Source organism: Meleagris gallopavo, chromosome 3 (genome assembly GCF_000146605.3).
Source record: "Meleagris gallopavo isolate NT-WF06-2002-E0010 breed Aviagen turkey brand Nicholas breeding stock chromosome 3, Turkey_5.1, whole genome shotgun sequence".
NCBI lineage: Eukaryota > Metazoa > Chordata > Aves > Galliformes > Phasianidae > Meleagris > Meleagris gallopavo.
Window position 1 is genome coordinate 44,298,502 of NC_015013.2, and position 12,495 is coordinate 44,310,996.

A 12,495-nucleotide genomic window follows, 5' to 3' on the forward strand; every position below is an offset into this window, starting at 1 on the left:
GTATTAAAAAAAAAAAAAAAATTTTTTGTTGGATATGGATTTTTATCTGTAGTCAGTAATATTTTTGCCAGGAGTAAGTCAGTACCTCTAAGAGAGTTGAAAGTCAAGATCTGCTGTCTCAACAAATGTTTTAGGATTTTAATTAAGCAAAGTGGCGAGTGAAGAGGATTGATATATATTTTTAATTCTTAAACGTGGCATATATGCTACATTTACCATTTTGCAATGTTTCAAAATCACTGTTACCAGGTACATCATTTGACCTCTTCAGAAACGTTGGGAAGTTTGTCCAGTACCCAAATCGGACGTTTTCTGCCTTGTACAACCACAAACACTGCCTGACATATGAAAATTCATTTGTTTTCTCCTCTTTTCACATGATAAATCAATACTAACAATGTGCAGACTTTACAATTCAGAACTTCAGGGGGAGAACTGCAGTAACAGTTGTACTGACAATGCATAAAGCTGGATAAGATCTAGAACAACTAACAGCTCCAACTCAAATCATACTGAAAGAAGGAATAAGTTGCAGGATCAGTTAAAGCATATTAAAGACTTGTGTCTAAAGCTTCAGTTCTCCCTTTTGCTTTGAAAACACTAGCTTTCACTCAAAAACTAACTTGCCTTCTGAAAGTGCTTTTATGTTGTTTCTGTTGCAAAAGAGAAAAAGAAAATTAAAGAAAATGAACTTTATGAATTGCGACAGCGGAGATAAAAGTTATGAGACTGGTTAATTTCTATGGTATGATGCTCCATTGGAATCACCTTTAAAGAAAAATAAATAACTAATGGAAATAAACAGAAGCAAAAGATCTGTTTTTAAAAATGTGCTGAATTATCTGTGGCTTTCTTGACTTGAAGCAGTGGAGGTCCTGGAAAAGAGCACTCGGGTCTAGCTGAATTAGCATACAATCTAAAAGCTGGAGTACTATATTTACAGTCTTCCTAGACTTTTCACTGCATGGTATGCATTAAACTTTCAGACTGTGTTCTGTTAGGACAATGTGTCTCTTAGTAATCAGAAAGTGTGCTCATTCCTATTTAACAGTTTCCTTTTCTCTCTCTCTAATTCATTTACCACTGTCATCTTATGCATTCCTGTGCTTTCATCTCCCACCTCATAGCCATGCCAAAGTCAATGGCCGTGTTTATCTAATAATAAATAGGTGGGTACTTCAAACTTTCCTCTTCTTTAAAAAGATATACTATGCCTTATTCGTTACTTCTTAGTTGCCTTCAAATAGAATATGTTCTTGCTGCATCGTACTGTGAAGTAAGCAGGGAAAGACTATTGTTTGGGTATTGTAGTCTTCTAAAGCTGATGAAGCAGCTAATGCATTTCTCCTCCGTACTTATATGTTGTGAGTTCATCTCCCAGTTGGGATTCTTTCAAATTTTGCCCATGTCTCAACACAGGATTAATTGGTGCTATTTGAAATTGGCTGCAGACAATAGACTTGGTTGAGGAGGCTCGTTTACCTACCCTTTGTCTGTGCATGGAACGATGCATGCCTGCATGTGCACGCATTCAGACTCACATAAATGCTCATCCCTGTCTGTCTCACAAGCACTTCAGAAAGGGATTTTTAGAGTCAAGTAAATTAAACATGCAATGTGTGTTTATTTTCAGGAAAAATATTAGTATGTACTCATGCATTCAGTATGCTGAAACCACTGCATGCTGTGGCTGTTAATTTGTAGACCAAGTTGGGCGCTACAGGATCCAAACTATAAAAGTTCATGTTGTTACAGTAGTTATCCTTTTATATCTTGAAAACAATTCTATAAAGGAGATATCTTTCAAAATATTTGGCTGGATTAAATGTGGTCTTTAGTATAATCAGCTTTGATAACTGAAGAATTTATGTAATACTGTTAACATGAGGAAGACTGTGTGGCAAGAAGGGTTGGAAGTGGTGAGGGCAAGTGATCTGTTGGAAACTGGCAAGCTGGAAGCAGAAGGACCTGGCCAGGGGGCAAGACTGGGTGGGCTTAGCTCTCGGGATTTGGCAGTGCAGGGCTGAAGGTTGGGTCTGGTGGTGGTCATAAGGGTTAACCACAGCCCACTGAGCTGCCAGCAGGCCCACAGCAGTGAGATATATCTGAGGCAAAGCAGGGTGCTAGGGTCAGAGAGGTGTGGACACTGATATGCCTGCAATGGCAAACCATCAGAGTGAAGTCACTTTGCCTAAAGCTAGCAATAACAACCCTAGGAATAAATGAGGAGGCTTAGGAAAAAGATTTCAAGTAGACTCTTTAATAGTGGGTAGGGCTTTTTATTTGGCTTTAAATCTCCTGAGCACACTGTCCTGGCTGTACAGATGTCATTGACATACTGGAAATTAAGCTCCTACTGAAGCTTCATCAGGTATATATTGCATGTACTCACCTTTATAACCCCATCAGCTCCTGGATATGAATGGGAGTTATATGAATAAGAGGAGGATTAGTCTTCCCATACAAAATCCTGTAGGATTCCTGTGTTCCTTCCTAGTTTCCATTGAGGTAAGTTAGTGAGACCTTGATTTACACCAGTGTGAATGTAGATTTTTCCATCACAATAGTCATTGGAAAGATATTTCATTACGATGCAATTGCACCAGTGCAAAATTGGTCTAGTTACAGGGATACTTTCATTTCACTGAATATCACCTTTAAATTGGGCTCTGTTGAATATTATTAGTTGGGGATCTCCATAGCATTGAAACTGAACTGAAAATTCATTTTCTCTTCTTTATATATTACCCTTCTGTTGGGACACTAGAGTTTTAGATAGGTATGCAAAGATAGATTATATCACTTCAGGGAATATTAGTTTTTAGTCCTTCTATTGAGATTTGGATATCCTTTCTCATATATACATATAATCTGTGAAAATGAAGTATATTGACTTTTTATTTTCTGTAGCTGAATATATTGTTGAGAATAAAACACTTTCAGATTAAAGGACCCTCAGGTTGATAGTCTAGATCATGATAATGGATTTGTTGTCATGGATGTATTTAATCAGTGAGAATTTTTTATGCTTAACTGTTTCATTAAGCTTCTAAAGCTTTATTTTCTTCTTTTTGGCTACCAGTATGTTGTTACTATCTAAGCATTGCTTAGTCTAATTTCTATGGCTTATCTCTCATTTGAGCTACTGAAATCTCCAACATACAAAAGCAACACCTCCCAAATACTGTAATAATACTTCTGCTTGCTTAACTTTCTCATTAACTGCTAAGACTGTGCTCTTATTTTTTTTTTTAACAATCTAAATCTAGATTTTAGTTTCTTGAACTGTAAAAACCCTTAGTTATAGTTGGCAGAATTTCCGGTCTGTATGGTAATATGCCAGAATTTTACATCATGAAAAACAGTACCCTGAGATGTGGTGTAAAATATTAAACTTACTGTTGTGTAGGAACAGTCTAACAGGTGTTTAGAAATATGCTGAATATAGCAATTTCAGTACAGCATAACTAAACATTAAGTGATCTTATCATATAACTATACACCTGCCAAAGAGATTTTATTGCAAGTCCTATTCAAAGTGACTATGGCAGTAAATCCTCAGAAAAGGGCATAGAATGAAGGAACTAGGAACAACAGATTTTCTGCATACACAGGAAGTAATTCCCAGCAACCCAGCTGGAGCAAAAACAAGCAAAAAAAAAAAGACCAAACAAAAAAACATGTACAGAAACTGAAGACTTTCATCTGAATCCATTAAATGATGTCTCTTTTGTTAGAAAAGGTAGAGGAGATTCATGCAGCATTTCAAGTGTTGGCACCATGGTGATTGAGAAATAGCATTTCTATGTTAAAACAATTGTATATTGATTTTGTACTCTGAAAATTACTAAGACTTAGTATAAAACAGTTATAAATTTAAGAAAAAACTCTGAGATGTAGAAAAGAGAGAGAATGAATGTCTCTAGCAAAGAAAGATATGATAAAATATACTGAAGCCAAAGCCAAGCAATTTTTTTGCTTCTATTTGTTCATAAACTTAGCTGGAAGAATACTTGCAAATTCTTTGGATTCCCTTAGATCTCTTCAGTCTTTCAATTGGAACAAAGTGAAAATGTATTTACAGTAATCCACCAGATACTCGTAATGATTCAGCTGCATTATGAATGGCATTGGACAACTCTGATTATGTTTAGCACTGGTGTAAATAGGTTGTCCCCTTTCCATCTGTGCTTCAGCTCCATATTTCTTATCGAAGTGCCCTGTGAATGTCATGATGGCATGCTCTTGGCATCAGAAAGTTCTGCAGGTGGACTATGAGAATGCTTTATTACTTGTGGTTTAGCATGACATATTTGTCGATTACCTTCTTCTGTAACCCCTCTGTTCTCATCTCCCTTTTTTTTTCTGTTCCAATTATTTTGAGCAGCCTCAAGAAAAAATTACCAAACCACCAAAATGAGTAAGTCCCCTGTGAAGTCATGAAATGTTTACTCTTAAGCAATGTCATTTCATGCTTCTACATCTTAAACTCTGACCATTTTCTCCAGTGGGGAAAATGTCAAGTTTAAGTGTCAGTACCACTCATTATTAACTAACCTTTAGTATCTGAGTGAAAAGTAATTACTAATATATTCCAACTCAATTTGCAGTGTGTTTGAAGAAAGTACCAGAATCATTAACTTTTCCACTTCTAAGGCATTTTCCATGAACAGTTTGTTTATTTTTTCTAATTATACACCTTGAAAAAGAACAAGACTACAATGTCATTGCTGCTCAACTTGCTAAGATGTTATTATTTACCAACAGACTGGTGCATCAAGATGGAAGCCTGCCTGACATAACTATGATGAATTTAACAGCCAGCAGTGAAAAGGAAGAGGATAAAATGCTGAAAGAGGCTGGTGAGAAAAGAATGGAAGAGCCAGATGGGGAGGGAGGGAAAGGGAGGGCTGAAAAAGGAAAAGAAGAAGAGGAAGATGAGGAGAAAGAAGATGATGTAGACGACGAGTCAGAGGAAGAAGAAACTACAGGTAAGCTCCACGGTTTACAAATTTTGTCTTCCTTTAGCCTTAGATAATAGCGGTAACAGATTGTTCATGCTTGGTCATCTCTGCTTACTTCACCTTTTCCTTCTGATTTTACATATAATCTTTGTCAAAACATCCTGAACTGAGCAGATGGCTTCTTGTCAATTATTCAACAGGCTGCAGTATGTTCTAGGGAAAAATCATACTGATGGAACTGTGGTATATCATAGGATTCTGAGAGAATGAAAACAGAAGTACCCCTCTTTCAGGACTAAATTCTAAGTGTTCTGGGTTGTGTTAATAGTTACCACAAACATTAAGATCTCCTTTACAGTGAAATCTCTTTAAAATAAATATAAATACATATTTAATCTCTGACACACATGCTTTCAAGACCATTCGCTTCAGAAGTTCCAAATGGCTTTGCTTCATTATTCATGTGCACATTAGTGTCATGGCTTTCACTTCTGAATATGGAATGTGTAACTGATGCCAGATGAACATAAAAACACTTAAGGGCGGACATTGGTAATGCTGATGTTGTCATCATTGATAGTGCTAGCATGAACTCCTAGCATGAAGTACTTCCATATCTCTGCTAGGAATATAAGCCATGAGTGAAAAGCAGGGAGAGGCATTTAACACCCAAGGAGGCTGTACTGTCTGGAAATCACCCCATCACAGATCTAGTTGTTTGTGTCAATTTTTATAGGACTGTGATACATAAATAGAGACAGGGTCTTTGTCAAAGCAAAATGTTGTATTTGGCTTAGCTGCCCTATGGGAGCTCAGCTGCATCTATTTCTCTTTCCTGGCTGGGACATCTTCCCTCACAGAGATGTTCATGGGACCTGGAAACCTTTCTTGGCCAGCTCTCATACAGTTTCCAAGGATTGATGAGTTTGTTGCACTCTGGCCATCCCCACATGCTGGAAGGGCTGAGGATGGAGGCCAACTGCTGAAGGTTACCCTGTACAGTCACATGCAAGCAGGGAGGTGGGAGCTGCAGCCTTCTCCTTGAGGCCTCCTCTGCACTGCAGTGTGTGGGGCTTGGCAATAACATGAGATGCTGTTTGCCAGTGTGTGGTCCATCTTTAAGCTGCACATGCATTTATTTCTACCAAAGAGTTACATCACTGTTAAATGGCTGTGTGGGTGAGTTTTATCATTATTTTAATATGTTATTGTGTACGGACTTCAATATACAACTTTTCAATTAGTAGAATCAGATCTGTGCACATTGTGCCTCAACATTGTAGACAGAGCTCGCTACAGGACCTTACTTACCCTATTCCACTTCACTGGCACTGTCTGGATATACCTTGTATAGTAGTAACACTACAAATTAAAATAAATGCAGTGAAAGTATGAGAGAGAGCATAAAAAATTCTATAATTCTAATTCTACAGATATCTTCCTAAAATACTCTCATCGTGCTCATGAGAGCAATCATGTTAACTTAGAGCTCTATTGCTTGCTTAGTTTGTGAAGTTTAATTACATAATCATGCATTGTACATCACTCAGTATTTTTATTAATTGTGTTTGGGGAAAAAAAGAGAAGATGAAAACAAATTAGAGATTTTTAAGTATTCCAAATACGAGCTTTTCAACAATGTGTTTTTTCACATAAGTATGAACAGAATAACCACCCTAGTTTGCCTTATATACAAAAATAATCAGATAAATTGAAATAAGTGCATACAGAAGCTGCTTACTCCTTTGCATTTTTAACTGATTAGATGGGGACGTTTTGGAGCCATTTTGAGATGTTTCCAGTCCTGATATTGGTTGTAAGAGTGTTCTCATAGTGTGCAAAATCCTTCCTAATTTACAAAATGCTTCTGAAATCCCTAATACAGTGTGAAGACTCTTTATACTAGTATGTATGAGGCTTATGGAACAGTTTTCTAGCCGGACACCACCAATGTTTTTGAAATGGGGAAGTTAACGTGGGTTAGAACAGAGAGCATCATAGCTGAGTGGATCTCAGCAATGTTTTGTCTTAGTTAAACACTGAACCATACCTTTTAATCTCTTTTGTGTCTTACTGTAAGGCTTAGAAGAGCAGAAGTAGAAAGCTTGTTGTTCCCTGTCGAAGTATTTTTTTTCACAGAGACCTTCTGTTTTTCTCCTCCAAATGGTTCTGCTTGAAAATCTCTGCAGACCTAAGAAACAAGTGGCATCTGGTGATTGACCGCCTCACGGTGCTGTTTTTGAAATTCCTGGAGTACTTTCATAAGATGCAAGTCTTTGTGTGGTGGCTTTTGGAGCTGCATATCATCAAAATTGTCTCCTCTTACATCATCTGGGTCACAGTAAAAGAGGCAAGTAAACACCTGCTGTCAAAATCTAACCTGTGGTGGAAGCTTCTCAACATCTGCTGCATGGTGACATACATGCAGCATAGGGAGAGACCTCACTGAAGCTGTGGCATTCCCTTCCCCACACAAGTAGTATCTGGCCATCAGCTAGGGATGGAAGATGTAGAAGATTGGGAAGGAGCAATTAGGAAAATTACTTAAATCAGATCTCAAGCTGAAGAAACAGCAATGAGAACTGCTTTTTTTTTTTTTTTAAAAAAGAGCAACACCACTAGCTGTGCCTTAGGTGTGGGCAGTGTGAGTTCTCCACCTGACACAGCCATTTCTTGAACAGAGTAGTAGGACCCAAGTCCTTAAGTAGCAAAATCAATATTCTTTTACTCACATCTTTGGGGGGGAAAAAAAAGTCACATTTGAAGGTGAGTTCCACGTACACGTGGATCTGTATCATCTTTGTATCATATGAACTAAAGCAGGATCAACATTTGGTTCCTTTTACTTGACTTCTGTTTTTCTGGGATGGATATGCAGTGCTGTGGGTCTAAGAGAATTTGTACTCTGTGTGAGATAATGTTCTTGCTAAAATATTAATTTTCCCTTCTTCACTTACCACACTGTCTGTGTTATTGTGAATATTGTAAAAATCTGATGATTTTTCCAGGATTTTTCTCATTTTCTCTATGTCTCTTTGTTTTGAATGATTTTATTTTAATTACTATGGAAAAAAGTCAGACTCTCAGTTCTCTCATTACTTCATGTAATTTCTCTCCACCATGTTTTTGTGTTTTCAGGTGTCTCTGTTTAACTTTGTGTTTTTAATTGCTTGGGCTCTTGCTTTGCCATATGCTCAGTTTCGCCCATTGGCATCAAGTATCTGCACTGTTTGGACATGTGTGATTATTGTCTGCAAAATGTTGTACCAGCTTACATCTATTGATCCCAGCACTTTTTCCAGTAACTGTACATTGGTGAGTACAAATGTACATTAAAAAGTTTGACTGCTGCTTTCTTCAATGAAGAAGAGCAAAAGGAAGCATATCAACTATTGAAAATCAAAGTTCTCCTGTTATATTATTGTTGATTATCATTCCAGTTCCAAGCTGCCTTAAATGGATTTTTTTATAAACCATTGCATTTTCTTTTAGCCTAGAGAAAATGAAACAAAGGTTGATTTAGAAGAACTCAAAACGTCAGTCCTCTACAGCGGTCCGGTTGATCCTGCAGAATGGGTTGGATTGAGAAAATCTTATCCCCTACTTTTATACTTAAGGGTAACTTCTTTAATAATCTGTATTGAGATATTTTCTTATTTGTCTTTGAAGTATATCTGCCACACACACTCTCTCTCTCTCTCTCTCTCTCTCTCTGTCTCTCTCTCTAATGAAAGCCACTGACATTAGGGAATTACAGTCCAGAAGAAACAGCAGAAACGTGTTTTGTTTACATAGGACACTTCCAGATGGGGTTCAGTACCAATTAAGATATCTGCATGTAGAAGTTATGGCTTTCTGACTTGACTGTCTGTTAAATGCACTCCAAGAAATGTAATATTTAAGAGCTCAAAGTAATGAAGAGGTGCATAGCTTTCAGTTACCAAAGGACTGATGAGTCTAATTGGAGTAATTACCTCAAGTAACAGTGTATGCTATGAGCTGTTAATTTTTAAGTGCTTATTCTTTATAGCCACAGTTTAGAAACCATAATGAGTTAAGGTAATCATTCATTCAGACATTAGATTTTTTTTTTTCTTTTTCTCTTTAGCTAATGCATAAGAGCAATATTTCATTATTCCTATCTTGATTTAAAAACACTGCAATAAAACTGTATCATTTCCCAGGGGAGACTTTGCCTGTCACTTCTTGATTTAAGGAATCTCCCAAGTCTTGTATACACAATTTAAAGTAGTCAAAAATCTGCTGACTGAACAACAGGCTTTGATCTAACACTGGATTTATTCCTCATTTCTTTCCTGAGACCGTGAATTTGGTTTAAATCACAGAATCATACACTGGCTTAGGTTGGAAGGGACCTCAGAGCCCATCCAGCCTCACCCCCTGCCATGAGCTGTCCCACAGCAGCTCAGCTGCCTAGAGCACCATCCAACCTGGCCTTCATCCCCTCCAGGAACGGGGTACCAACGCTGCCCTGGGCAGCTGTGCCAGTGCCTCACCACCTTCTGAGTGAAGAATTTCTTCCTAACATTTAACCTAAATCACCCCTCTTTCAGTGCAAATCCATTTCCCCTTGTCCTTTCACTATCTATGTGCATAAAAAGTCTGTCTACCTCTTGCTTGTAAGCTCTTTCCATGTACTGGAAGGCCACAATGGGGTTTCCGTGCAGCCTTCTCTTCCCCAAGCTAAACAATCCCAACTCTCTCAACTTTTCATCATAGGAGAGGTGCTCCAGCGCTCTGATAATCTCTGTGGCCCTCCTCTGGACCCACTCCAACATCTCCGTGTCCTTCTTGAGCTGGGGGCCATAGGCCTGGACACAATGTTACATGTGAGGCCTCACAAGGGCAGAGTCGAGGACAATGCCCTCTATCATCCTGCTGGCTGCCCTTCTTTTGATGCAGCCCAGGATTCTGCTTGGCCTTCTGGTCTATAAGAGTACCCTGCTGGCTCATGTCCAGCTTTTCATCTACCAGAACCCCCAAGTTATTCTCCACAGGGCTGCTTTCAGTGAGGTTTTTCCAGTCTGTACTCATACCTGGGATAGCCCTGAGCCAAGTGCAGTCACTAGATGCCTTTGCAGCACCTCTTCCTCTCACTCCCTTAGCCATGCACTTCCATCAATTAAGAGTGTATTTGGGGAAGATCAGGCTGACACAAGAATTCTGCATGGAGGGTGAAGTTGCCAAGTGGCTTGATGCTAGGTGCTTTACATCTATAAATAGATAATGCTTTGTGATTACGTGCTATTCTAAAAAGGTTTTCAATGTCTTAGCAAGAAAAAATATATCCTCTGTGTAGAGAAATTCAGTCCAGCTAGACTGAATTCCCCAACTGTCTCACTGTTTCTGATATGCCCCCTTAATAATAAATAATAATAAACATTCAAGATGTCTGTTGAAGTAAGAAACCTATCTGTTGTGGATTGTGTATATCTAAGAGCAAGAAGCCTAGGGAGGGTGAACAGAAATAAATTCTTGTTAAAAATAAACAAATTAATGAAAATATCAGCGGTGCCTGTCTTAGGGCAGTTGTATCCCAAGTATTTCTCTGTGAATAGAAACCTAGAGATTGCTTCTTCAACTTTGAGTTCTCCTTGAGTGGCTTTCTCTGGATTTTAAGCAACTGTTAAACCTGGCTAATATCCATGAAGGTCCTTGTGGTTTTAGAAAGCTAGTGCTTGCCATCTGAACTGCTGCAACTGAATTTGTGGGTGCTTGTATCTCCTTTTCCTTCATAGAAGCTACAAAATATGAGAGGTAAAATGGATAGGTCAATGCATTCTAACTTCTTCTCTACAATTGGTGTTCATTATAGTATTTTTTAATGAAGGACTCATCTTCTGCATCTCAGTACAAAGTCCAGCAAGTGATAGGAACCTCGCTTTGTTACAGTGTTAGTAGCTAAGAATAAGTTCCAGTGCATCTTGGAGTGCAAAAGCTCTCAATGGTAATATCCATTTTAGTATTCTTTGATTTATGATTATCAGAAGGTTTTATAACTTCTTGTGGTTTTGTTTTTATTTAGTATCCTTCTGATTGTATCTCCTGTAGAATAACTTACTGATGCTGGCTATTCTGGCTTTTGAAGTTACAATTTACCGTCATCAAGAGTACTACAGATGTCGAAATAACCTTACTGCACCTGTAACTAGAACTATCTTCCATGATATTACAAGAGCACATCTGGATGATGGACTGGTAAACTGTGTCAAGTATTTTATAAACTACTTCTTCTACAAGTTTGGTTTAGAGGTAAATTGCAATATGTTATTTTTTTCTTGTACTGTCTTTCCAAACCTTTAGGTTGTTTTTGAATACTACTTTGAACCGTGCTTAACAGCAGGATGCCTCTTAGTCATGACTCATGTCAGACTTTGCAATAGTAGAGATTTTCAACTTGTTTTTATTTTCATTTCTTTTCTTTTGCTACTTGTTTTTCATTGACTTAACTTTCCATTTCTTAACCAAACAAATGATATGATGAGTGGGAGAAGGGATGGAACTGAGGTATATCCTCACATGAACAAATGCACAGGAAATTACAAATTGCAGGAGCAAGAAGCAGAGGGTAGCAGGCCATTGTCTCCATTTAAAGGTTTCTAGACTTCTTTTGTCTCCAGCTGCCCAAACATGTCCTTTTTTTTTATACAGGCTGCTATAACTGCTAACAATCTGCAGGAACAAGTAACAACAAAGGTTATTGTTGCTTTGTGCAGCGGATTTAAGACAAAGTTCTTTTTCCAAAGACCTTTACAGTAGATGAGAAACACTCAGAACATTAGGAAAGGCAGGTATAAATGAGTGAAATTATTTTTCTGAAGATGCATGACAAATCCTTAATATCTGGTACATGTCTTATTTTGTAGATGTTTGTCTGCCTTGCCAGCAGCAGTTTCCCAGATGGAGCTTAAGCTCAGCTAATGTATTCCTTCTAAATGCTTCACCCAGTCTGGCAGCAAAACATCATAAATGAACCTACCTTGAAGGCAAGCTGTTGCTGAACAAGCATTTAAAAAATACATATAAAATAACGTGGCTTCATTTCTGTTTTCCCACCTCTTCTGGGCGCACACAGAAGCTTGAAGTACACTTTCAAAATTGTCTACATAGTAAACAAAATTATTTTTTTTCAAAATATTTGATGTCTATATGCAAAAAGCAGCTACTATTTTAATGCACCCCAAATCTATTCATAAGGATGTTTTTGACCTATGCATTAAACTCTGTCACCCCCTTGCTCCTGATAAATAGAATGCCATGCTTGTGGCCAATCTGAGGATTTGGAATGAATGTAAGTTAGAATTAATCAGAATTAAATGTAACCTCATCCTAATCTGAGGAGATAGAAGATCAGAATAGTGAAGTGTACTGAGTGAGTTACTGTGAATGAAAACATGCTGCATGGCACTGAGTGAAGGATCTGCTTTAAGTGGAGCCAGAAAACAGAAATGGTTTGGGATAAAGAGCCTTAAAAAGAATGGAGAACTAAACTTGCCTTACAGCAATTGGC

General features: G+C 37.9%; 1 protein-coding gene across 1 annotated transcript in view; it reads left to right on the plus strand.

The window, feature by feature from the left end:
- The first annotated feature begins 4,952 nt into the window (after positions 1 to 4,952).
- The window catches only part of LOC100546899 (piezo-type mechanosensitive ion channel component 2), a 35,177-nt gene continuing 27,634 nt past the window's right edge, over positions 4,953 to 12,495 (plus strand). Inside the window, exons 1-5 of the mRNA XM_031552842.1 lie at positions 4,953 to 4,991; positions 7,154 to 7,314; positions 8,103 to 8,279; positions 8,457 to 8,582; positions 11,037 to 11,237. Coding sequence (XP_031408702.1) covers positions 7,231 to 7,314; positions 8,103 to 8,279; positions 8,457 to 8,582; positions 11,037 to 11,237 — 588 coding nt within the window. The 5' untranslated portion in view covers positions 4,953 to 4,991; positions 7,154 to 7,230. The remainder of the gene's footprint in view (positions 4,992 to 7,153; positions 7,315 to 8,102; positions 8,280 to 8,456; positions 8,583 to 11,036; positions 11,238 to 12,495) is intronic.